This window comes from Rhinolophus ferrumequinum, chromosome 16 (genome assembly GCF_004115265.2).
Source record: "Rhinolophus ferrumequinum isolate MPI-CBG mRhiFer1 chromosome 16, mRhiFer1_v1.p, whole genome shotgun sequence".
NCBI lineage: Eukaryota > Metazoa > Chordata > Mammalia > Chiroptera > Rhinolophidae > Rhinolophus > Rhinolophus ferrumequinum.
This window is the reverse complement of record NC_046299.1, coordinates 48552570-48579169: the sequence shown is the minus strand read 5'-3', so window position 1 is coordinate 48579169 and position 26600 is coordinate 48552570. Positions and strand designations below refer to the sequence as shown.

General features: G+C 51.7%; 2 protein-coding genes across 2 annotated transcripts in view; one reads left to right on the top strand and one right to left on the bottom strand.

The window, feature by feature from the left end:
- PALD1 (phosphatase domain containing paladin 1) overlaps window positions 1-7376 on the bottom strand; it is a 90927-nt gene extending 83551 nt beyond the window's left edge. Inside the window, exon 1 of the mRNA XM_033131101.1 lies at window positions 7310-7376. The gene's annotated coding sequence lies outside the window, so the exon portion shown is untranslated. The remainder of the gene's footprint in view (window positions 1-7309) is intronic.
- Window positions 7377-16853: 9477 nt separating this feature from the next.
- On the top strand, window positions 16854-23572 carry NODAL (nodal growth differentiation factor). Its single transcript, XM_033131295.1, has 3 exons — window positions 16854-17082; window positions 20875-21572; window positions 23231-23572. The coding sequence occupies exons 1-3, from the start codon at window positions 16890-16892 to the stop codon at window positions 23381-23383; spliced, it is 1044 nt and encodes a 347-aa protein (XP_032987186.1). The 5' UTR covers window positions 16854-16889; the 3' UTR covers window positions 23384-23572.
- Window positions 23573-26600: the final 3028 nt, after the last annotated feature.

Below are 26600 nucleotides of genomic sequence, written 5' to 3'. Positions count from 1 at the left end.
ACTGCATTAGACTTCATGTGCACACTCTCATTCCTCACTTTTGAAAAGCATGTCCTCCTTTTTCATGTGAAGAACCTGAGGGCACAGAGAGGTTGAGGAACTTGCCCCACATCCCCCAGTCCTCTCTGATTCCAGAGGCCCTGTGTGCGGCCACTAAACTGCTGCCTGACTTTAGTCCTCCCAGGACAGGGAGCTCCCTCTCCAGGAAGACTTCCCTGCAGAACTGCGCTGGGTGTTATGATGTCCTCTGTCCTCCTAATGTGGATCTGACATCTACTTCTCAGTCACGCTCCTCGGTCCCCAGCTGGTCCTGTTCCCCCGGCCATGGGACCACCAGGGCACATGTATGTATGTTACTCGTCCTTTCAAATATTTGACAAATGCCATCTCCTACCCCATCCCCCAGACTTCTCCAGCTCCATACCACCAGGGTTTTCAAAGGCCTGTGGGAAACTCCAGGACCAAAAGAGGCCTTACCTTTCATTCTGTCTCCAGACACCCTGGGGGGTTCTTTCCCAAGGGGGTCAAGAAGAGAATGAAACTCTGCTTTCTTTTACCACTCACAGACCCACCAGGAAGCTGGTCTTCTGACACTGACTTCACACCCAGCTGACATGTGGCATTTGGAAACCTATAGACAAGTCTCCTTCTGTGGCCCCCACCTGCTTCTCTGCCTGTACCCCCCACTTCAAATCCCGGAAGGGGGTGCAGGGAGCTGCTGCTGGCAGCAGGCAGTGAAGTTCTGTAAAGGGAGAGAAGGAGAGGCCAGGGTGGGAGGTGGGGACAGCAGGAAGGAAATAAACGGCCTTGTGAAGGGCGTCAGGAAAGCCTGTAGGGTCTTGGAGGTGAGCATGAGAAGTGTCTTGCTCAGGAGCCCTGGTCTCTTCTGGGAATCCCTGCCTTTCTCTCTGGTTTGTTCCACATTCTCTCACTCCTCACACCTTCATCCAGGTCATTCCGGGAGGGCTGCCTCCCACGGCCCCTCCCCAAACTACTCTCCAAAAAGCCTCTGCAAGTCAGTGTTTCATGGGTACGGAGTTTCATTTGGGGAAGATGAAGAAGTTTTGGAGATGGATGGTGGTGATGGTTGCACAACAGTGTGAATGTACTTAATGTTACTTACTGTGGTTAAAATGGTCAATTTTATGTATGTTTTAGCACAATTAAAAAAAGACATCCCACAGAATGGAGAAAATAATTGCCCCCCCCCCACACACACACACACAAAGCCTCCTCAAGAAGTCCCAAGAGGGCCATGGTCCAGCTCTGAGTAGCAAGTGTGGAGGTAGAGAACCCCCCAGCCCAGTGGGGTATTCCTGGAAGCCCCAAAGCCCCCTCTTCCCTCCAGCCTCATCCAGCAGCAGTCCTGGAGCAAGTGGCACCTGTGAGACCACTAAAGGCCAGGAGACCCTCCCTCCCTCCGCCTTCCCCACCCCACCGGTTCCAACCCCAGCTCAGAAGGTCAGAATTAGAAGGTACCAGAGGCACAGAGAGGCAGTGTCTGGCCCAAGGTCACAAAGCCAGTTAACCACGAACTGGGGGCTTCAGACCCAGTGAGCTGACCCAACCCTGAGATGCCCTCAGAAGAGAAACACAGGCCAGTTGGGGGCTTGCAGGGGTTCAAACAGAATGACCTGGGCCGTTTCTCCCAGCTGCATCCCATCCTTCCTGGGGAGCCGCCTGACATGAGGGGCCCCTCAAATGTCTCATCTCCCCACAGGTTCTACACTTTCCAGCCGTGTCACAGGGAGCCTTCGCCCTTCCCTGAGTGGCAGCTTGTCATAAAGGGCATCAGGCTTTAGAATCAGTCTTGTCTGAGTCCTGACTCCACCTCTGTAAATACGTTTCTTAGATTAAGCCCCGTGTCTATAAAATAGGCATAATAATACCTAATTGGTAAAGCTCTTTTGGGGATTACAGCAAATGACAGTAGGTGCTCAAAAAATATTCTTTCTCTTTTCTTCCCTCTACCTAGTGCAGTACCCCGCCCCCCTGAGCCACTGATGGCCTAGGTAACCAGGGCAGAAGTCCATTTCCTTCTCTGAGACTATTTCCCCACCTGTAAAATGAAAGGGTACAGCTCCCTTACCCTTCACCAGCATATGTAACGTACTCAAAAGTGCATATATACTTTGTGGGGCAGGCCACGGACAGGAATTTTCTTAGCAGCGTTATTGAGAACAACCAAAAACTGGGAAACAACTCAACTATCAAGAGAAGAATGGATAAAGAAAGTGTGGTATAGTCTCATCACGGAACACTTCCTGGCAACTAAAATGGGTGAACTGCTGATGTATGCAACATCGTGGATGACTATCACAGACTGGATGAGTGAAAATATCCAGATACGACTCAGAATGGAGGATGAGATTCCGTCGTTTAGCTGAAGTCCTAGCACAGGCCAAACTAGCCTGTGATGATCAAGGTCAAAAGTGGTCACCTCTAGGTGAGGGGCGACATCGCCTGGAAGGGGCCTAAGGGAGCCTCCCGGGGTGCTGGGCATGTCATATAGGCTGATCTGGGTAGGGGTTACATGGACGTACACATCAGTGAAAATTCATCAAGTTATGGCTTTACGAGTAGTGCATTTCAGGCTGGCCCGGTGGCTCCGGTGGTTGGAGCTCCGTGCCCCTAACTCCGAAGGCTGCCGGTTCGATTCCCACATGGGCCAGTGGGCTCTCAACCACAAGGTTGCCGGTTCAACTCCCGCAAGGGATGGTGGGCTGCGCCCCCTGCAACTAGCAACAGGCAACTGGACCTGGAGCTGAGCTGCGCCCTCCACAACTAAGATTGAAAGGACAACAACTTGACTTGGAAAAAAAGTCCTGGAAGTACACACTGTTCCCCAATAAAATCCTGTTCTCCTTCCCCAATAAAATCTTTTTAAAAAAAAGATTAGTGCACTTTACTGTATGTATTATTTTCATCATCCCCTTCACCCATTAAGTTTCAGCCTTACTTCCTTCAGTTCCTCCAACTGGCCAACTGCAGTCCCTTTGCACTTGTTGCTCCCTCTTCCTAGAATGCTCTCCCTCCAGATCTTCCCTCCTTCGAATTAGGTCTTTGTCACCTCCTTGGAGAGGCCGTCCCTACTGCCCCCACCTGAAGCAGCCACTCATTCTCTCCCTATGACGTCACCCTGTTATAATTCTCAGCACGGCAGCCATCATTAGCTGATCTTTTCCTTGCTCTGTTTGCTTGTTTATTTCCTTTCTCCCCCTACTAAGATGTCTGCTCTGTGAGAGCAGGAACGTGTCTATCTGAGTTGAAATGTTGGCTCCACCTAGAGCGATGGCTGGCATGCAGCAGGTACCAAAGAAATATTTGTGGGATGAACAGGCCATCTCTAGAGAAGGTCTGTTATGTCCCGCAACTTTACTCTCTTAAAGGTGGTGAGAGGGAATTCACTTTTATTCATTCACCCCACAAACATGCAAGAGAGACCTACTATGTGCTGGGCACAACATTGAGGGGTTCACCAGGGGGCAGAGGAGAAAGGCTCATGCCAGACATTTCTAGTAGAGTGCGAGGAATGCAAAAGAGGCATGTGCCCGGGACCGGGGAACGCCCAGAAGTGAGTTACTGGCTCAGCCTCCGGTTCCCAGGGCAGAGAGACTGTGGTGGGCGCTGGGTGTGGCCGGGGCTGCCCAAGCCAGCTGAATGTCTGGGCAGCAGAAGTCCCTGTGCCTTGGCAGGAAGCCACCCTCTTCTAAAAAGCCAGAGAGCTCAGCCAAAGCCAGCCACCGTCCCTGCCTGCATGCCTGGTCACCTGCTGCCATGGAAACCTGTCCTGCCAAGCCAAGTGCAGGAAACTCAGTGCTAGGAAGGTAACAGGGCATCTGCCAGGCTCCCCTGACCTGGTGAGGGAGGCACCGTGGCCTGCCTGAGTTGCAGCTGGGAGAATTGTGTGCTGCTCCTGCACTTTTTTCTTTGTGTGTGCCATGCGTAAGCAAGTGCAATTATGCTCAGTTCAACCGTGGGCAGTCTTCCCCACGTCTGGGATTAGGGGTTCCAGTAGAGGGTAAAGAATCGTTCAACAATAAACGCTGTCCTTCACCGAGCACTTACTATAATACACACCAAGTACCATTGTAAATACTTTACGTGTATTTCCTCAATCTAGTCTCACAATAACCCTATGAGGCAGGCACTGCTCTCACTTTAACAGAAGAGGAAAATGAGAAACCGATTGGTTAAGTAACTTGCCCAAAGTTTCACCGGTAAGCAATAGAGCCAGGATTAGAACCCAGGCAATTGGGCTCCAAAGCCTTAACATTAACCACCAGGAGGACAGCCTCTCCACAGGATGGAGTCATTTCATTTTCCCACTAGTCATTCAGTTTTCTGAGCCCTGCACAGCACCAAGGTAAAAGAAATGGGTTAGATCAGGTCTCTGGCTTCAACTTGCCATTAGCCCCTGCGAGTGACGCTGGTAAAAGTAACCATTATGCGGAGCCACAAGTTTCAAAGAAGCAAGAGAAGTGTGGAGGGCTCTGTGGGACAGGGAGAATGAGAGGGCAGCCTGGCTCCCGCACTTGTCCTTTGGATCTCCAACCAGGGTCCCTGGGATGTGGGTGGGAGCTGTCCTGGAACCTGAGAACCTGAGAACCTGAGAAGCTCTGCCCTGGGGTGCCACCTGCTGGACAGATGCGGAAAGACAGCCTCGGCAGCCGGCCTCGCTCCCTCACAGCACGTATTTCGGGGAGCCCACTCTGGGCTAAGCGCAGGGATGCAGAGCACACAGTCAACCCGACAGCCCTTACCGCGCTTACAGTCCGGTGGAGGAGGCAGACATGAACCAAGAGCCCCACAAGTAAAGACACAACTACAGCGGACAGAAAGTGCTTTGAAGGAAAAAGATAGGGTACTCTGAGAGGGTGTGAGAGCAGGTTGTCTTTCCACCCACCGGGTAGTGGGGAAGGCCTCTCTAAGGAGGTCATATTTAAGTGAAGAGTTAAAGGCTGAGTAGTGGTTTGCCAGGCGGAGTGGGAGAAAGGGCATTCCAGGCAGAAGTGACAGCAAAGACAAAGGCTGTGAGGTGGGAACAAGCTCACCAAATTCCCGGAACAGAAAGAAAACTGCTGCAGCCTGAGAGCAATGACGCACGCAGGCCGGGGCTTCAGGAGCTTGTACTTGATCCTAAAGCAACAGGACGCTTGGAGGGTTTTAATGGGGAAAGTCTGCAGGATTATCTACGGCAGCAGCTCCTATGAGAAGTGGATGGGGGTGGAGGGTACAGGGTGAAGGCAGGGAGACCCCCAGGAAGGCCACGGCAGTTATCCAGGCGAGACGTACGTAATGGTGGCCGAGACCAGGGTGGTGACAGAGGAGGTGGAGGGGAGTAGAACCCCATCTAGGGTTCTAGAGAACGATTTTGGAAGCAGAATCAACAGGGCAGTGTTGGATTGGATGTTGGGGTGTTAAGGGAAGAAGGAATCAGGGTGTCAAGTCACTGGGTAGAGGTTGGAGCTTGAGCGAAGTGGGAGCACTGAGCAAGGAACACACAAAGAGCTCAGTCTTGGACGGGGAACTCAAGATGCCCACGAGGGAGCCCAAGGGAGACGAGGGGGTGGGAGGGGCAGGTTAGGGGCCCTGGGCTCAGAGGAATGGTTTGGGGTAGAGAGAGCCTTGGGATGGTGAGACCCTCCAGGAGAAGCATGTAGTGGGGGGGGGAGCCATCAGCAGAGTGGGGGTTGGGAGGAGGGGACTAAAGAAGGGGGAGGAGGCTAAGAGGATAGAAAACGAGCAGGAACAGCCAGGGAGGTGGAAGGCAAGTGTGGTTACACATAAGTCAGGGGGTAAGGGAGCGTTTCAACTGTGTCAAAGGCAGCCGGGAGGTCAAGTATGGCTAGAACCAACTGGGCTGCAGGGAGTGTCCCATAACCCAAGCTGGGGCAGGTTCGGGATGGGTGGGGGGCGGGAGGGCTCTTGGTGATGAAAAGTGACAGGGATCCGGGAGTGAGGGGAGGCAGCACCCTGGACAACTCGGCAGTGAGGAGAAGATTGGCAGCTGAAAGGGGGTTGTGTGGGTGGCTGTAAAGATGGGGTATCAGGGCACAGTGCTGTGCAGTGATGGAGATGAAGGCACGGGGGAGAGAGGGAGGACATAGGCAGGGCTGCAGGACCCAGCAGCTTTACAGAGCCTCTTTCTGCTCCTTCCACTTTCACCCTGGTTTCTGCAGCCACCCCTTTAATAACCACCTCTTCCTCTGATGAGGGAAACTGAGCCCCAAAGGAGCCTGGTCACACCAAGTCTCTGCCCGAGCTGGCTCCCTCCACAGCAGGCAAAGGGCGGGGGTGTGTGCCAGGCTATTTGGAGTCTCAGGAAGCCAAGAATCGTGCTGAGGTCAGATGGGCCCCTTGACCTGGTCTGGATGTCCTGCCCTCCCTGCCAGGCCTGCACTGCCAAGCCCCAGCAATCCTGCTCCCCCCCCCACCCTGCACAGCGTGGCAGACAGAGCAGGTCCCCAGGAGAGAGCACTTGTTATGGTGCCTGAGCCTCATACCACTGGGGGACGGATTTTTAAAGGAAAGAACACAGATACTAATCAAGGCTGGGGGCCTTGGAAGGGTCTGAAACTTATGCTCCATTAGCTTCAAGGTAACTCCATTTGTGGCTGCCATGACCTCTAGCAAGTGACACCACCTCTCAGTACCCACCCTGTGAGCTAGGTGTGAACATGATCGGAGATAACTGTTCAAAGTGTGTATGACGGGTCTCCACGTGAGATCTGACAAACGGTGGCAGTGGCGACTGTAGACTGGGCTCCCCTGGGGCAGGGGGGTGGCAGGAGAAAAACCTCTGCTCTCCCTGAGCTGAGGGGCCCTGGGTATACAAAGCACCGCTGAGGAAAAAAAGGGGTGGTGGTATGTGTGACCCACCCACCTATCCTGCTCCCCCTCCCAGAGCTAGCCTGGCACCAAGTGGAGCTCTGCAGATGGCTCCGAACTATAACTTCACCCCCAGGCCCTCACAGTTTACTGCTCCCACATGCCACCCCTCCCCACCAGCAGCAGAATTATGCTACTGGACAGAGGCCCATAATGGGGACAGGGTAGGTGGGAGAAGGACACATCCAGCTGACCCCAGAGCCCTGATCACCTGGCCCAGGCAGAGGCTCATCCCGCAGGGCCCTTGTGGCTCGGGATTCTCAGGGTTTGGGAGCTGCCCGTGGGCAGCGGCACCAAGTCGTGGGCACCGTAGACGGGCCGGACCGCAGCGCGCTCAGGCTGGGGCATGCAGAGAAGACACCCCCGCCACGCTGGGACTCGGACAATGCCCCTGACAGCCCGGCCCGGGGACACTCACCGCCGCCTCCTGCTTCTGGCCTCCGGTCCTCTCTCTCCGCAGGCCGCTCTGTTCGCTGGCAGAGTCGCCGTCTGCGCGCTTTCCCACGGGGGCGGGAGCCTGGGCCTCCGCCTGGGCCCGGCCGGTGGCCAGGCTGCTCACCTCCTGCCGACATCATCCTGCCATTCCGCAAGCCTCCCCCAGCGCCCGGGCTGTGCCCGCGCGGTGCCAGGCGGGACTTGCCACCGCCCCCACACACATCCCGTTAGGACCCTTCTCCACACACGAGAAAGCAAAGCCAGAGGCAGGCTCTCCCGCTGAAGGGCACGACCTGAACTCCAAGTGCAGGGCTCCTTTCCTTTGCCTCGGCCGCCTCCAGAGGACAACCGCCAACCTTCCCGGGGAAGCAAGCTCTATGCAAAGGACCCTTTCTCCTTTCCCGTCTCATTTGTCAGCACCTATTGTACACGGGGCCCTGAGTGCAGGGGTCCAGAGGAGACGTGGGGCCCCTGGAAGCTCATAGTCTAAGAGAAGGTGGGAGAAAGGGGCCATGATGGAAGGGCCCTGAGAAAGGGACGGGGTGGGCTGGAGACATCCAGGCTGGCTTCCCGTCCCCCCAGTTCTCTCCGCCCCACAAACCACAAGCCCAACTGGGACTGATTTAAACCAACACCCTTCCCTGCCCCTCTCTGTCCCGCTGGACTCCCCAGCAGGGCTCCCTTTCCAAATCTCTGTCACCAGGTCCTCCAGCCCTACTCACGCAGCTTCAGACCGGAGGCAGGTACAGGCAGAAAAAGGGTCATGTGATCTTACATCTTACCAGAGGGAGAGGAACAGGCTTCTGAGGGGTGCAGTCCACGGGGAAGACAGGAAAGGGCAGCTGAGGGAAGGGGTGGGGATGCTGGGAGCCGGGAGTAGGCTGGGAAGAGGATTCGGTCAGGTCTGCCTTGGGAGGGAAGTCAGTGATTCCGACAGTGGAGCTGGGGCGTGTAGCCTCCCTCAGACCTTGTAACCCTTGTCCTTTGGCTCTGAAACAGCAGAATGGGGCATCAGCTGCCAGGGGGGTGATTGGGGCAAAGGTTGGTGGGAGAATGATGGGGGTATGGATGTGAGAGCCACGGGATGAGGTGTGTGTGTGGCGGGGGCTGCTCGTGGAATTATCACATGTCAGATCATGGGGACACGATCTCAGCATTGCATTGTCAGTCTCTTGTTCCCCAAGGCTGTGAACGTGATGAGTGAGCAGACAGGCAAGGTGCTACCTCCTGCACCTGCTGCCCTCACACCAGAGTGAAGGAAAGATCAGAACACCCTGGGGTCTTCTTCTTAGCTATTTGTCCCCTTCTGAATGACAGAATGGAGAATGACGGTTTTAGTCAAAACAGACCTAGGCTCCAATTCTAGCTCAACTGCTTAGTACCAACTTGACTCTGGGCAAGTATTGAAGCAACCCAAGCCTCAGTTTTCTCATCAGTGCAATGGGAATAATTATACCCACAGACTACGTGAAAATGTGAAAAGAGCTCCTTGTGCATGAGGTTTGTGTCCAAAGCACTCAGCACTGTGCCTGGCAAAAATTGCTAACAGCTGGCTTTCAACATGTTTTTCCATCTATGGAATGAACACCCATTTGACATAGACCCCACTTCACCCCTAATTCCCAGGTGTAGAGAGCTTCTATTAGCAGCCATAGAATGAAAGGCCCTAAGGGTGGGTGGGAATGTGAAAAACCTCTTCCACTGAATGATGTTCCATGAAGCCTCTTCCTGCCCCGCTGGGTCTCTGGTTGATCACATTGGCCCTCCTGGGCTTCCCCACATACCCCGCCAGGTATGTGTATCTCCCCTCCAGCTGCCTGTGAAGTCAGGGGCCCTTTGATGTGTGTGGAGTGGGGGTATGCATCAGCTGGGATCCTGCCAGCCCTGGGGTCCATGGCTAACAGGGCACGGAGCTTGGGGAGTTTGGAGATACAATCCCTCCACCCTGCCTGAGTTACCCCAAATGCAGGCGCTGGAGTCAGACTGCCTGGGCCTGAATCCCAGCACTGCTAGTAGCTAAGTGCGTATCTCTGGGCAAGCCAGCCAGCCTCTGTGAGCCTCAGACACCTCATTGGTAGAAAGGAACCAACAGAAGTACCCACCCCACAAGTCTGTGGGGAGAGAGAGAGAGAGAGAGAAAGAGAGAGAGAGAGCGCACGCTGTGTTTTCCATCTTGCCTAATCCGTAAGACTCCTAGGAAAGGCAGGGACTTTTGGGTCCCACTGGTGTCCCAAAGGTCTTATTGCACTTTTAAGCTTAAGTAGAAGTATATTGGATTAAGTTTACTTCTATTTCAGAAGGATAAATGCTACAAACTTACAAAGAACCTCAAGGTTTAATTATCTAAATTTCTTTTATGCTTATTTAGCTTCATGAATTTTGAATAATTTTTGTATTTTAATAAGTTAGTTATATTTACATTCATTTTTACAGCTTTAGTAAGGTATAACAGACACACAAAGACTGCAAATATTTTCAGTGTGCATTTCCATAAGCTTTGACATATGTATACAACCACTATCACAATCAAGATAATAAGCATATTTATCAGCCCCCAAACTTTCCTCGCGCCTCTTTATAATTCCTCCCTCTCCCTTCTCCTCCCAGACAACCACTGATCTGCTTTCCAACAGATCCGCTTTTCTGCAAACATAAGTTTACTTGTTCTAATTTTTTTTTTATAAATGGACTCATGTGTCTGGCTTCTTTAACTCTGTATCATTATTTTGAGAGTCGTCCTTGCCGCGTGTTATCAGTAGTGAATTATTGTCAAGTATTGTTTCAAGGTATGGATATACCACAATTTGTTTATCCAGTCACCCACTGATGGGCATTGGGGTTGTTCTGAATTTGGAAAATTTTAATGCTTTTTGTAGATAGCAAACGTTGACTAACGCACAAAAAAATTTTTTAATTGCTTATTAAAAAGTTCACGAAACTAAATAAGTGTAAAAGGAATTTAAGTAGTTAAACTATCCAAAGATGGTTTTTGTACATTTCTATCATTTATCCTTTTGAAGTTATTAAAGTTTAAAAGCGCACTAAAAAAAGTGCACTATGACTTTTGGGACTCCCTTTATTTGTAATAAGTGTCCCAGGAGATCATTACGGTCAAGCAGTTGGGGAGGTACTGAGCGAACAGTACACATCACAGTAGAGTCAGTGCCCAGCACACAGTAAGCACTCAGCTAGGTGTTTGTTCTCAGTTCTGATTCTTCTCCTTGCCCTCCACACATACACGCATGCACATGGGGAGGCTTCTCCCAGCCACAGGCTCAATGGGGTCATCAAACACCAGCTCAGTTCAGCATCGGTAACTCTCAGTGGAGAGAAATGGGGAGGTGGGAGGTGGGGGACAGGGGAGGCTAGCTGGGCTGTGGGAATCTCTGAGAACCTTCTGGGGTGGGAGGAGAGGGCATCCTCCTGGTGGTCCCTTTGTTTGTTTCCCAGGCCAGGCTGAGCCTTCACCTCCTGACCCTGTGGGAAGCACAGGTCCGGCCTGGGCTCCACCCAGGAGGAGCTGGGAGGACAGCCTGGCATGGGAGCTAGAGGGACACGAGCTTTCGAATCAGACGTGCTTGGCCTCTACCAGCTGTACCATCTCGCAACAGTCACTCTCTCCAAGGGTGACACCAGCCCTGCTCAGGTCACCCAGCTCCTGCAAGGATCAGGAGAAAGAATGGAGGTGAGAGGCTGGCATAAGGAAAGTACATAGGAGTCTCAACAACATGAATTGTGTTCCTAAGGACCACTAAGAAGGCATTCTCTTGTCAAGACATCAGCATGCCCAAACAGGTGTACTGAGCATTTATCAAGTTACTACTATGTACCCCACCATAGGATCAGGAAAGAGGTGGAAGAACTTAAAACCACAGGAAGCTGGTGACCTGCGGGGCTTACATGCTTTGGGGGTGGAGGGGGCACTGGATCAAGAAGCACTTCCCCTGTGTCCTTCTTACCTCTGTGTCCCCCAGTCCAGAGACTAGCTTAAGTGTATTCATTCAACAAATATGTACTGAGTACTTGTATCAAGAACTGTGCTAAGCAGTGGGGGTTCAGTGGTGAACTGAACAGACAGGGAATCTGTCTTACAGCCCAGTGCCGGAAGAGGGGAACAAACAAAAAAAAACAAACGAACAGTACCAAACAAAACAAGTTAATTTCCAACCCTGGAAGTGCTGTGGAGTAAATGAACAGGTTAATGTGACCGAGGGGGGAGGTCAATGAAGACGGGGTACGTGGGCAAAGGCCTCTCTGTGCAGGGAGCTAATAAATGACCAATTGGGATGTGGTAGTATCCAGTCTGGGTTCCAAAGCCAGAAGGACTTAGGGTCCATCACAGCTTTACCTCTTGCTAGGGGTTCCATCTTGGCCAAGCTGCTTAACCCCTCTGAGCCTCAGTTTCCTCACCTGTAAAATGGGAGTAAATATCCAATCTGTTTCATAGGATTGATGGGAGGAGTACATTAGCTAATGCAAGTACATTATGGTAATCACTTACTAAGTAATAGATTATTTCTATCTCATCCAGCCTGGGCCAGGTGCCCACAATCCATCGGTTAGACCCTGTAGAGAAGGACAGCGAGTGGGCCCAAACCAAACACTCCCCAGTCTATGTTTTGAAACTCATCCAACAGAGTCTTTCTCTCATCCAACATACAGCAGGGGTCTCAAATTCACTTGTGTTTACAGCCAGACAAATGGGTGCAATAAGTTAGGGCATGGTGGGGACTCTGGCGCATTTTAAAGAGCACAGCCTGCCTCAAGGAAGCAGCTACTACCCAGCTTGCCATGGGGGGAATGCTCGCCATGTTGACAGGAGGACCCAGACCTTTCCATTTCTCAAACGACGGGAGGAAAAACTATTTTATACAAAATCAGAAGAATGTTCAGTGTTGGTGACTTAAATAAAACCTTTTTGAAGTACTGTTGGGGACAGACAAAACACTGGGTCAGCCAAGGCTGGCTGTAGACATGGTTTGCAACCTCCATTTACCAAGTGTCAGGCCCTTTGCCAGGTAATCTGAAGAATACAGAGTGCGGAGGGCAGTGGGCTTGCTGGGGGAAAACTCCTGGGGGCTGCAGGACCACAACATGTCAACAAAGAATGGCTGGGATCAGAGCCTGAATGGGGAAGTGAGAAGGGGGAGGAAGGCTTTGGGGCAGAGGAGATCCTTGGGCTGGATTGTGTGAATGGAGAAGGGGCAACACAATTGTGGGCAGAAGAACATGGAGAGGCTTTGAATTTGGAGGAGGGTAGGTGTTTCCAAGGGGCTGGAGTGCATGGGGTACAGGGGCTGGTGGAGCAGGCTCGAGCTTCAGCTCACAGAGACCCACGTGTGCCCAGCAGAGGCACCTAGCTGGTACCTCTCAACTTTGGGTGTCGGCCGCCGAGACCAGCAGGTGGGGTAGCAGAAAGGGTCGGCAAGTACTGAAGGTGGAAGCCAGAGGTTGTGCTTAGATCTGCTGTACCATTTCCGGGATTGCATTCATTCATTTAGGCTGAAGATCACAGCAAGCGATGGTCCGTTATAAACCAGGAGCGGGGCTTTGGAGAGGAACGAGTCAGGAGTCATCTCTGCTTCCAGGGAGCTCCAAGTCGGATGGCGGCCATTGAAGAGAGTTTGAACAACTGCTCTACGACGCTGTACTTAGAAGAGGGCTCTGCCAAAGCGCTGGGGAGGTAATGATAGGTTTGTAGAGGAGGTGACTTTTAAGCTGTGTCTTGATATATGAGTAGGAGTTTCCCAGGAGGACAAAGAGGAAACAGCAGTAGGCTGCATGCGGAGATGGAGCACATGAGATGCACAGGTGTGCTGGGAACTTACTTCAGGAACAGGCAATTCATTCAATCACTTGACAAATACTTGCGTTCCTATGTGCCCGGAGCTGGAGGCACTGAAGGCATGATAAAGCAGATGCCCTGCAACTTCACGAAGCTTATGCTGTTTAATTCTGCTGTGCCTCAGTCTCCCCAGCTCTGAAATTCCTCACATATCTCACAGAGCTTCAGTGAGGGGGTGAATAGGATCACACGGGCTAACATGCGTGTATTTGTGAAGACAGTGAGCGTCACATTGGCACAGAGGAAATGCTCATCAAATACGTGCAGAACTGACATGGCTTCCTGCCTGGACTCCCTGAGGATCTAGCTCTTGGAATGAACCTGCCGTAGACTCACTAGAGAATCAGGTTTGTTCAATGAATGAATACACAAATGGCCAAATGCTCCATGCACGACATGCTTACACACATGTACTATTTAGAGCACGCCTGTCAAGTACATACTATTCTTTATAGTACATACTATCCATTTTACAGAGGAGGAAGCAGAAGCTTCAGGATGCTGCGACACTGGTCTAATATGCCCAGGTAGTGATAAAGAAGGCTCCAGATTCTGTCTCCTGGCAGCCTGACCTCACAGCCCCAACACTTCCCCGTGCCACATATTGTTGCTCATGTCAAGCGAGGGTCTGGACGGCCCAATGGGGAACATTCAAGAACTTCAAGGGACTTTGCTCCCCACACTCCAGCCAGCTGGGATGGCCCTCAAAGGTTATCTCTCAGGTCAGGGAAGCTGTCAGTCAGTCTGACCGTCTGGGGCAAGGGAAGCGAGAAGGTGTTACTCCCTTCCTGGGAAGAGGGCACTTCTGGTCCTTCTTGTAAGAAATAGATCCTGGATGAACATAATGCCCTTTAAATAAGAGAAGGATAATTGTTAGACTCTCTGCTGAGGAGGTGATAGAGACTTGGGTTCTTCCAGGTGCCAGAGCAGGAAAAAGGTCAGTGATGGATGGCCTTTGACAGAGTCGCTCTTGCTGGTCAGAGTAATTCCAGGCCTCCACACGGCTCTGGGCCAATACACATTAGAAATGAGCTCTGTCTGCAGCTCCCGGACCCTGGGAAAGGCAAGACAGTTATTTGAGAGGTTTTTTTTTTTTTTTTAAGTCTTAATACAGGCATATGTTCACTCTCTCATCTACGGGGAAGATATAGGGCTAAAAGAACGGGCTTGGTTAACAAGCAGTCCTGCCTTCACATACTAGCTGTTTCCACTTGTACATTTATGGCCTTGAGCAAGTTACATTGTTCCCTCTGAACCTCTGGCTTCTCATCTCTGAAGTAGGGACAATGATAAAATCAATGCAATGATTAGCAGAGTGTCTATTGCATTAGGTGCTCAATAAATATTAACTATTGCTATGAGCATGTATTTTAATGGAAACATTTATTGAGCACCTACTATGTGCCACACAGTGCAAGGGAGATAGGATGAATAAAGCTTTATCCTTAATTTCAAAAAGCTTCTGGTCCAGTATGGGAAGTAGATACATTAACTTTTTTGCTCCTTCCTCAATCTTGGTGGATAACACTGCTCTGTGCTGAATGTCCCTGTGTAAACAGGGACCCCCAGGATTCTAGGACACATGGGCTTGGGGAGATTTGGGTTTCTGGGGGCTGACTCCTGTACCTCTGTCTAGCTATATGCACTTCCCCAGTGTTGTCATTTTTAGCTTGTCCTTGTCAGGGGCTCCCGTAGCGCTAACCACATCTATCATTACTTTTTAATGTATATATTCATACTCTGGGTAAGGTGCCATTGGCATCTGTGGAGGGGTCTGACGCAGAGGGCTGGGGCAACTCCCCCAGGCCAGCAAGAACCCCCAGGCTGGGGAAGTTGGATGACAGCCACAATCATACCCAAACGCAGAAGGCTTTACCGATACACCAGCTTTTCAAGTTTGCAAAGCATTTTAGCATTCGTTTCATTTAATCTGCATGGAAGGAGGTATCTCCAGTAATATTTTACACATGAGGAAACTGAATGCAGAGAGGTGGGTTCCGAACCACCACTAGAACCCCAGCCCACGCAGGTTCTCAAAGTTGTCTGATAAGAATTCCTGGGGTATTTATTAAGTGTAGATTACTAAACCCTCTCTCCAAGCTGTAATTCTGAAGGTCTGGATTGGGTCTCAGAAATGAATACTTTAACAAACACCCCTGGGGATACTTATCTTCAGGCAAGTCCGGACACAGTGCCATTCATTGATTTTTTTTTTTTTACTTAGCTAAGATTCTTTGGGTCCCAACTAGGATCCACACCGTGGGGAGAGCACGATGAACAAGACAGCTCCCAGCCATAAGGAAGTAACAGTCGGCTGACTGAGCAGATTGTCCAGGTCCCCCGGCTGGGGGTCTGTAACCCAGATCTCTCCTAGGAAGGTCCTTTCCTACTGGATGGGACTGGCTTCCACTCGGAAACAGGGTTGGAGCCTGCTGGGCCTCCTTCCACTGTCTAACACTTGCTCAGGGCTGAGCTTGTGGTTCTTTGGGGCTGGTGGCATCCTGAGAAAGAAGCAGGGGTATGCATGCATGGCACATAGTGTTTCAGACAATGCTAGCCAGCTGCTAATGTGCTTGTCAGCTAGGAAAGGATAAGGGCTGCAGGGAAGAAAGAGCTGTTCTGTGTGGAGGAAAACAGCTGGGGCGTGAGGGGGTGCAGGGCTTGACACTTCCGTAAAGGTAATTCCAGCTCTGACCTGACTTTGCACCTGAAAGGGAGGTCAGGGAAGTATCCCTTTTGAGCAGACGAGGAAAGCAGGGTCCAGAGAACCGGAAGTGAGAGGTCCTGAGCTGAAACCAAGGTCTCCTGGGGGAACCGCCAGGGCAGGCAGAGACTGCAGGGCATGAATACCATGGGCAACACCTTTTTCCTGAAGGGTGATGTGTGCCTGTGAAGAGAAGAGCCTGACGCTATCATAGGCGTCCACTCATGCACACATGGGGGCCCGGAGGATCATCTGTCAGCTGTGCTCAGGATTCCAGCTTCAGAGGAACACTCCCCTTTTCCCATGAAGAAATCCATCCTTCATTCTAGTCACTCCCACCCTCTGTCTTCCCCAGGAGAGCACTTCAATATATGAAGCAGATCTGCGCAGGCCTTCGTCTAGGTACCTTCTTTGTTCCAGAAACTCTGAGTACCCAATAGCTCCCCAGAGCCTGGCCCTCCAGATGGGCCCTGCTAGATAAGGCCAGGGGGTGCTGCCAGAGGTCACTTGGACAGTGTCCAGGAAGGCTGCATGGCCAGGCTGGGCTGAATCATCACAAGCCAGAGTGGGGCCGCACCCTGCCTGGGAACCACCAGGGGCCACTGCCATTCTCTTCCTGCTCCTTGTTGAGCCAGACAGCCATTTGGAGCCTGGAGGGACAGGAAAGGGCAGGGATCCCAGGTGAAGCAGAGTAAGGAAGCCTGACCTGGGCGTTTGTGGGCGACAAGCCTGCTCTGTCTCATAAGCAAAGCCTATATAGTACCCAGAGGTCAGTACCCAGACCAGGCAAATAGACGGTCCCTGGACCTTAAGGCTCCGCTGGCTGGCTTTGTGGGTCTGTCTCCTCTCTACTGGCCCGCCCCCAGCAGGGGTTCCCCCGGGGTGCACCCCCCAGGGTGGGAGGCGTGTATATGATCTGAAAGCTTCCCCCAGGAAGGCAGGGCGGGGCGGGGCGGCTGCAAAGGCCCAGGATATAAGGGCGGAAGCGCCGCTCTCAGGCCCGGCCAGCCCACCATGCACGCCCACCGGCTGCCCTTCCTCCTCCTGCACGCCTGGTGGGCTCTGCTCCAGGCGGGCGCCGCCACGGTGGCCCCAGGGCCCCTACGTACGCGGGGGCAGGTCTCATCGCCGTCCCCTCTCGCGTACATGCTGAGCCTCTACCGCGAGCCGCCGCGTGCGGACATCACCCGCAGCCTACAGGCTCAAGGTAGGCTGCCCCGCCCCGCCCGCCGCGCACCCCGGGGCACCTCAGGTCACATCCCACCTCTGAACTCCCGGAAGGCGCTGGAGCCGGCCGGGCTGCGGCTCTGTGTTGGGATGCTGCCGTCGAGGACGTACCCACGCTCTTGGAGCGCGCGTCCGCGGTCTGGATCTGGGGGTGTCTCATGTCTGCATTGGCTCCGGCGCAGGGTTGGTAGGTAGCGGGGACTGTGGCCCTCGGGGTGTGTCCCGGACAGAGACCTGTGGGTGCCGGGTCTTGGTTTAGAGCGGGCAGAGCGCGGCACTTTAGGTGGGAGCGTGACTGAGCCACTTCTTAGCTGTGCGGTTTTCTTAGATTACGTAATCTCGGGCGCCTCGGTTTGTGCATCTGTAGAGTAGGGATAATAGAACCTCCTTTATAAATATGTGGCGAGGGCTAGGTGACAAAGCACACACACACAAAAACGGCTTAGCCCAAAACCAGGAATAGTAATACGCGACCCTTAGTATTGCTACAATGATTTTGTTTTGTCGAATTTTTTCTTTTCGCGAGTAAGGGTGACTAGGTCCCCGGGTCTCGCGTTGGGGGTGTCTCCAGCTGAGACCGGGCTTTGAAACTGGCTATCAAGCATGTAACATCAGGGATTAGAGATGGGGAGCCCGGAGTTCGAAAATGGAGGTAGGCTTGGGTCCTCGAGGCGAGACTGGGGAGATGCCAGTGTCTCGGGTGACATGGCTAGATTTGGAGAGAGTGAGGGAAGTTAGTAATTATGGTGATCTGGGAGGTTCGCCCTTGAGGACGAGGCAGCGCGTTCTGGACACCAGGTGCTGCAGGCAGGTGGGTGTTGAGCAGAGGGAGACTTTTCCGAGGGGTCCCCTTACCACGTGCAATCCACATCCTGGCGCCTGGGGTGTGAGGGGACCCCTGCCGCCCTTCGCCTCCTGCCGCCTGCCGGGGCTAGACGGCCCTCCCTGGGGCTGGGGCGCAATCCACATCGGATAATCTGATCGGACTGGTCACCCGCCGGCCCCTGTGGTCTGGGGGGTGGGGGCTTCTACCTCCCTGGCCTGCCCAGTCTGGGGTCAGAAGGCTGGTGACCCTCTCCGGAAGGGTCATCTGGGGACCAGCCAGACTAGGGACACCCGGGGAGCGGGGCAATTTGAAAATTACTGGAGTGCTTCTCTCCTCCAGAAAGTTGCGGGGGTGGTGGTAGTGGGGAACGTGAGGGGGTTGGGCAAAGCTGGAAGCGCCTTTCCAGTTCCCTCCCTCCTTCCGGAGAGTTCCCGATGGTTGGTGGTGATGCTTCGGTCTGGGAGTCTGGAAAACTGGGTTTTGGTCCCTCAAACCCTGCTTCCCAATTCCCCAAGTGCCCCTGGCACATCAGTTGACTTCTTCAGTTTTCTCTTTTGTAAAATAGGGAAGTGGCTTTCTTTCTGCCTCATTTGTGTGTGTATGGTAAAATATACATAACAACATCGACCATTTTACCCATTTTTGAGTGCACGGTGGCATCAAGTATCTTCACATTGCTGTGAATTGGCTTTGTTTTTTAAAAGCAGCAAGAAGAGCCTGGCTGGCTGGAGGGAGACTGAGGACAAGGGATGACCTAACCCGGCTCTTTCCCCTCCTGGGTTTATTTGTAAGCAGCACTAGGATGGCGTGAAATGGGTGTTGGAGTCTAACCAAATTGGCTTTGCATCTGTGTCTGTCACTGTTTAACCACCTTCACCTTGGACCTTCAGTTTCCTCATCTGTGAAATGGTGATGAAGGGCAGCAGGATTTAAGGAGACGATGCTTGTAGAACACTTGGCGTGAGGGCAGCTGTTAATGTAATCACCCTTGTAATTTATACTCATTAGAGTGGGCGCTCAGTGTCATGCCCGCTCCGTCCTTTCCTACAGGACCCCAAACCCCAGCTCACCCTCAGGACCCTGTTTGAAGGGAAGGGAACCCAAGCACACAAGCCTAACCACTTCCTTCTTTAGAACTGGAGGTGGATCAAGATAGCACTGGAGTCTGTGTGGCCAAGTCCGTGTTCAGTGCGTGGATGGGTTTCAGGGCGTCCATGAACCCCTTCCTCAACCCACCCCAAAATCACAATTATTGCATAAATGGGAGATAGTTTTTTTCCTTGGGAGAACATTTTTAGCTTTCATCAGGCATCAGTGGACCCCCAAAAAAATTAGACACCCCTATTTTAAGATGAACTGGAGCCAGGTTTAAAAGAACCTATCAGTGCTGTGGCCCAGGGAGCCCTTGGCTGGGGGTGCGGTTGTGGAGTCCCAGCTCTTCTAGCAGGAAGCAGTCACCCCCCTGCCCTCCGTCCAAACACACTGCCCATTCCCGTAGCAGATGTCTTCGTTCCCCTGTCCAGGTCCCTCTCCGCCTGGACACCTTTATTTTTAACTTTGGATCTGGGCGATACTGAGATGGTTCATGATGGCCAGCGTTTAGTGCACTTTGTAAATCACAGTAAATTATCTCAGTAAATCACAATACCATGTGAGGTGAATACCGGCACCATCGCCCTTTTACACAGAGGGAAACTGAGTCCCAGAGAAGGAGGTCTCAGGTAGTGACCTACCCAATGTTAAATGGCAAGTGGCAGAATTTGAACTGTCACCGGAGGAAACAGGACCCCTGCTGTAACCACTGACCTGGAAATGCCTTCCTGCAAAAGGCCATTTGTGGCTCCTTGAGATAATATGTTAACTCCTGGTGCATGTGGCTAGGAGTTGCTACATGTCCCACCTAATGCCCAGGTGGCCAGGTGGTGCTGCCGTGGGCAATGTCAGCCTCCTCCCCACACCTTTGGGGAGAGTTGCTAGTCAGGGGCCGGTTATTGCCCCCTGCAGGTGCTAATGAGGAGGGAAGTGGAAATTAAGTGAAAAGGAGTAGCTAGAGATGGGTTGGTAGAAGCTGCCAGAAACTGAGGCGGGGAATTGCCTCTTCTAATATAAGCTGTATTTAGCAGAGAACTTCCCTGACTGTCTGACCAAACATGCTCTGTGACACAATAGGAACACACAAAAACCAAACAAAAAACTGTTCTAGCATCTGTCTAGAATGGACCTAAATCAAAGCTCATCCTCCAGGACCTATGCACAAAAGGGTCACTGTTTTTATTTCTAATGAATAACCCCAGACTTTTATTTCGCAATAAACCTTCAAACCTCTTTATTTCCCTGGGTTCTCTATTAACACAGAGATGGATAGGGCATTACTATTCTCATTGCAAAAAATAAGAAACTGGGCTGGAAAAAAGTTCAAGATCACTTTTAAGTGACCTGAAAATCCACAAATCCATGCCATTCCCAGACATCAGACCAAATTAGTCCAGGACTAAAACTAATGGAACGTGCTTCCTATTCCTTTTCATCCAGTTTGGGCTTAGTTGTCTTGGATGGGTGGAACAGGGCTCTGTGTGTGCGTGTGTGTAGAGGGAAGGGGCGGTGAACTCACCCAGTTTTTACCAATTATTCTCTGCCTGTGGGCTGTCTCAACGGGGAGTGGCAGAACAGTGTTTGGGCTTTTCAATTGGGCAAGCCAGGTTTATTCTTGGCTCTGCCACCTTCCAAGAATGACACCTTACGCAGGTAATGTAACCTCTCTGAGCCTCAGTTTTCCTCATCTCTAAAATGAACTCAGGAACGTCCAACTCAAAGGGTTGGGGTGAGGCTTTAGAGAGATGATTCATGTAAAGTGAAAGGTCACAGGTGAGCTATGGTTGTTACACCACTGAGGCCATAGGAGGTCCCCACTCACCCTGCTTCCTTCCTGTTTTTTCCCCCACCCAGATGTGGAGGTGGATGGGCAGAACTGGACCTTTGCTTTCGACTTCTCCTTCCTAAACCAAGAAGAGGACCTGGAGGGGGCTGAGCTCCGGCTGCAGCTGTCCAGCCCTGTGGACCTTCGCCCAGATGTCCCGCTCTCCGTTGAGATTTTCCACCAGCCAAAGCTGGAGGCGGATCAGGACCCAGCTCACTGCCTAGAACGTCTTCAGATGGAACTGTTCACTGTCACTCTGTCCCAGCTGACCTTTTCCTCGGGCAGCCTGGTCTTGGAGGTGACCAGGCCACTCTCCAAGTGGCTGAAGCACCCTGGGAAGCTGGAGGAGCAGATGTCCAGTCTGGCTAGAGAGTGTTGGCATCGGCCTCCCACACCACCTGTCACCGACGTGCTCCTCCTGCTGTATTCCAACCTCTCCCCCGAGCAGAGGCGGCTGGGTGGCTCCACTTTGCTGTGGGAAGCTGAGAGCTCCTGGCGGGTCCAGGAGGGACAGCTCTCCCGGGAGAGGGGCAGGAGGCACCCTCGACATCACTTGCCAGACAGAAGCCAACTGTGTCGAAAGGTCAAGTTCCAGGTGGATTTCAACCTGATCGGATGGGGTGCCTGGATCATCTACCCCAAGCAGTACAACGCCTATCGCTGCGAGGGCGAGTGTCCCAACCCTGTGGGGGAGGAGTTCCACCCGACCAACCACGCCTACATCCAGGTGTGATGCCAAGGCCCACTGGGGGGGGAGAAGTGGCCGGGCTGCCGGAGCTGGGGCACAGCACTCCAGCTGGGCTACTAAATTACAGTTCATTCATGCCCAGTTATTCAGGCACCTGCAGTGTGCCAGGTCATGTGCTAAGTCCTAAGGAGATAGATGACCAATGACGACATCCTCAGAAAGCCTACATGGAGTCACGCCCTGCTGGGTAGCCTTGAACGTGATGCTTTCCTGGGGCCTTTTCCTTGTCTTTCATAAAATTAGGGGTGAAGGGTGTAGACTGCAGTGTCTCAGCTCCTTCTCAGCTCTGACATTCTAGGAAAGGAAGTTCAGAATCTGGAGTTTGGGGATAGACAGCCTTGGGTTTGATTCCTACTTATTAGCTGTGCGATATGGATCAAGTTGCTTACTTTCTCAGCCTCAGTCTTCTCATCTGTCAAATGGGGAGAGCAATGCCATATTTCATCGGGAGGTTGTAGGGTTAAATGGGATGATATATATACCTTAAGTATAGCAGTTGGCAGATAACTACTATATCTGCCTGATATATAGATAACTATTGTATCAGGCATGTTTGATGTTATCATTAGAAGTCTGCGATTCACTGATGAAGTGGGGGCCATGTTTATGGAGGCAGGGTTGCTATAATACTGTTCCAGCCACTGTACTTTTGCTGCCTAAAACAGGAATTGGACACCCATTTTGCAGGAGTTAGATAAGGCCCGAGGCTACCACCAGGTGCCACTAACCAGCCTAACGTCCAGAAGGAGGTGGAGGGAGAGGAATGGAAGAATGACAGCGACAAAGAATAGAGACTACTGTGGTGGCCCTGATACAATAGGTAGCCCTGCCCTGCTCTCAAAGGTCATATGGGACCAACGTATCTTTATTTACTCCAAGAAGCCTAGAATCTCTTGGAGCTGTAGTACATCTTCCCAGCCAAGCCTCAGGTGGGGTTCAGAGGCTCCGGGAAGCATGCGAGCTGAGCTCACGTAAGGGAGGCACTAGTGTATGGGCAGTGTGTATGGATGGAGGGCAAGGAGATTATGCCCTAGAGGACCTGTCCTGGGCAAAGGCCTCCTGCGCCTCTTCCAGGCCCCACTTAGTGCCACCAACCTACCTGTAGCACAATCAGAGGGAACCACAGAGATCCAGATAGGCCCAGATGCCAGCTCTGATGCTGTGATCAGAAAAGACGTTGCTGGACCACAGGGACACGGCCCTAGAATGCCAAGGGGTAGTTACCTTTTCTCTGCTTGCCCTTCTCTGGGCAACAAAGCAAATCCTACAAGAATTTCTGCATGACTCTTTTCGGCCTCTTATTTCTGGAACTAAACCAGGAGTTTCTTGGAATAGTTTATAAACTTGTGTTTACTCTAGACTAGAACCCTAGAACAGGAGTTACCTACTGCTCTACCCACATACAGCATTTAGAATCTTCTGTGCAGACGATGGTTTAAAAAAGAGAAAGTTATTTTACAGGTTAGCGTTGATGACGTCTCGGCATGCTGATTCCTTTATGAACAAAACTCTTTTCTATTTTTGCACCCAGAAACGGATTTGAAGTCGCTGTAACTTTTTCACCCTTTCCTCAGAAATGACACTGTTTTGATCTGACCGGTGGGCTGTGAACTGAACCCCTTTCCTCCCTTTCACAGAGTCTGCTCAAACGGTACCAGCCCCACCGAGTCCCTTCTACCTGCTGCGCCCCAGTGAAGACCAAGCCACTGAGCATGCTGTACGTGGACAATGGCAGAGTCCTTCTAGACCATCATAAGGACATGATCGTGGAAGAGTGTGGGTGCCTTTGAGGAGATCTGGAGGGGTGCTGGATTTGCCGGTGCCCTGGAAGGTCGGGAAGCTCCTGGAAGACAAGATAAGCATCCAATCCAATGAGGAAAACAGAGGGAAAAGCTGCTCTGTCCACCAGACCTGAGAAGGAAGGGCCGCCCACCCTGTCATGAAGGCGTTGTGGAGTCGGGCTACACTGAGGCCGCTGTCAGGAGCGGGAGGAGGAAGCCTGGGAAGCGGCCTTGCTGGGTTTTCTCTTTACCCAACAGACAGTGGCGAGTAAAAGCACTAGTGGAAGAATTCTTTATCTGACTGTTTTTTAACCAGCGAATGCCCGGAAATTGTATGTAAAAGTTGGGGCGTATGTGCATTTATTTTTGAGGTGGGACAAAGTTGTCTATAACTTTTATGTATTCTCAAAAGTGGTCTTTGACACTCTTGTCACACACACACACACACGTGATTTACACACACACACGATTAAGCATCACTGTTAAATGAATAACGGTTGGCTCTCTTTGCCTCAGGCAGGGTTAGGGGGCCCCCCTCATCTTTCTGGCTGGCCAGTGGCAATCTGTTGGCCTTATGCTGGGCTCCCTGGAGTGCATCTCTGCTAATGAGTTGTACAAACAATAAAGCCACTGTATAGTCCTCCGAGGCCATCTGGTGCCTTTGAAGGGAGAAGCAGGAACTCGTCCAAGAGGACTGGCTATACTGGACTACGGAAACTGGGGCCCTCAGACACCCCCACGTTAGTCGGCTTTGGCAGACACAGTCCGAGTCTATTCAGGTTGGTGACAGTTCACCTCCGTCTCTCAGTGTGTGCTATTCCTGAGGCCCCTGAGCTTCCTATCCAGCAGAGGTACAGGCTCTGTCCTGAGTGGGTTCTGGTCACAGCTGAGCCACAGAATTTGTGACCTCAGGTGAGCTCCGGCCTCTGGAGCCCCAGGGGCCTTGTCTTTAGTAGCAAGCATCTAGAGGTCTTTGCTCCCTAGATTTAGATCAAGACCTTCGAATCCCAATTCCACTGCCAAATTCAATTTCTTGGGAGAGAAAATCCCATCCCAGGGCTTCAAAGCATCTTCTTTACTAAGTAGGTGCCCAATAGTTCTGCTATGGCTGGGGCCAAAAGAAGTGAGAGACCAAACTATTTGTGACTACAGCTGTGGGAGTGTTCAGTTAGCAGCAATGCTGGCTCAGGAAACAAACCTCACTGATGATGAGCCATTGCCTCCTTTCAAGCAGAAGTCGCAGGCCCAAAGGAGTGAAGCTGCATTTTGCTGACTCCTGCTGAAAGCTAAGGGTTTGGTTTGTTACCAGCAGGGGCATTCTGCTGCCTGGCCAGAGGTATTTGGGACTGAGGGTAGCGACAGCTCCATGTTCTGGACCCTGTGCGGCCGTGAAGGCTTTCCGAGTCAGAAAAAAATACTGTCTCCGAGACCTGAGTCCTGCCCTAACCTGGGGACCAGGAAGGGGCTTTCCTAGAATAGTCAGAGGTATTTTCACTTGCTCTGAAGGCAAAGGTCTACTACTACTCTTCCTATAGCAGTGCCACGTCAGTGGCTGCGTGGGGAAACATCAGATGCCTTACTCCCCTTGTCTGGGGAAGTGGGCAGGCCTGGCAGTAGGTAGGAGTGCAGGAAAGGAAAGACGATGTAAGATGGGAGAAGCAGAAACACAGGACACAAGATTTGGGAAGTGGTTATGACACAGCACGTCAGGAGTCTAGTCTCGACCTTATAAAGCCTCTCCTTTTAGCAGCAAAACCATTACCCCTTTATCCTAAATTATTTTTGAAGTTAATACCCTACTTGCCTTTGGGGCAGAGTAAAAGATCTGTGCAAGTGAGATTCTTTAGTAGCTCTGGAGTTCCCACCACCAGGTGAGGTGCTTGCCGCCGCTGGTAAGACTGCTGGTAAGACTGCACGGCTCCCAAATTTGCACTGTGGAAACGGAGACCCAGCTGACCAACCTCTGGTTGTCACACCAGCTGAGCTTTGCTTGAGTCCAATGTACCAGGAACATTTTCCCCATGATCTTACATGACTGAACCTCCCAACACCCTGGCAAAGACTTAACTCTGTTTGAGAGGAAATCAAGTGACTCCTGTCGGCAGGAATGCAGATATTTCACAGCACAGCTGGAATCTAGCCTTACTGGTGAGATTGTGCCCTAAGCCTCCAGGCTGTCCTGAGGGCAACACATCCCGAGCAGTTTTCTTCTGTGGACCTGTTTACATGAAAACCATGAAGGGATAGAATTCTTGTTCTCAATACTAATATGTACACCTCACTGGATTAATAATAGCAGGTATCCAGTGCTTGTGCAGTGCAGCCTTAAGACATTATTTATGATGGATTTCTAACAAGTACTCCTGAGGGGCAGGGGCAGGGAAAGCTGTTTGGGCTTCAAGGCTGGTACCTAGTGGGCCTTCTTGGGTGCATCCAGCCCCAGCACGTACACGCTCACCTCCAAGCTCCTGAGGGGAGGGACACATCACCTCCTTGCACATACAGGGCCAGATGGACAAAGGAACAGCAGTTCCTTTGTGTTGAGAAGTGTTGAGAAGAACCAACACATGAAGTGGCCAAATGCCTTTGCCCATCTCCCTCACCAGCCAGGACTCCCCAGTGTGAAGTGAACAAGATTTCACCTGAAATTTTAAGAAATAGAACACCAAGTTGATATTCAAGATCTTTATTGACTTAACTGTAATAGCAACCATCGGTGAGAATTTTCTTCCTCCCTAATTTCCAAACACCTGCTGGTTTGGAAGGGCAATTACAAAAAAAAAAAAAAAAAAAAAAAAGATCACGGAATCCCACAGGACCGCCTTAGGACTGACTGCGTGGTGCCCTCAGCTATCCATCCACGACAGTGAAATGGACGGGAAAGGATAGGGGACAACCACGGCAAAGGAGACAAAGGGAAGATCAAGGAAACAACTGGCAGTCTCTGCTTTCCCATTCGGAATGGACAGAATTGGACCACTGGTGGCACCGGCATTTTTGATATATAAAATATTTTAAAGATGCTTAAAACGGACACCTGAATACGTGAGTATCCTCTGGGCTCTGCAAACCACCTTTAAAGTTTATCCGTGGGTAGTGGAGGGTCTCCTCACCAGGTGGAAAGAGATGGGCTCCATGTTCAGGTGAAGGGAAGGCACAGGCTGCCAGTACTGACTCGGATACAGACGGCAGGAGCAGCATGGCTCCCCGGCTCTAGTGCTCCTCC

Excerpts from the sequence above, each read along its gene's own strand:
- NODAL (XM_033131295.1), top strand. The coding sequence starts at position 16,890 with ATGCACGCCCACCGGCTGCCCTTCCTCCTCCTGCACGCCTGGTGGGCT. Across the intron at positions 17,083-20,874 it reads CCGCAGCCTACAGGCTCAAG|ATGTGGAGGTGGATGGGCAG; the intron begins GTAGGCTGCCCC and ends TCCCCCACCCAG. Across the intron at positions 21,573-23,230 it reads CCAACCACGCCTACATCCAG|AGTCTGCTCAAACGGTACCA; the intron begins GTGTGATGCCAA and ends TCCCTTTCACAG.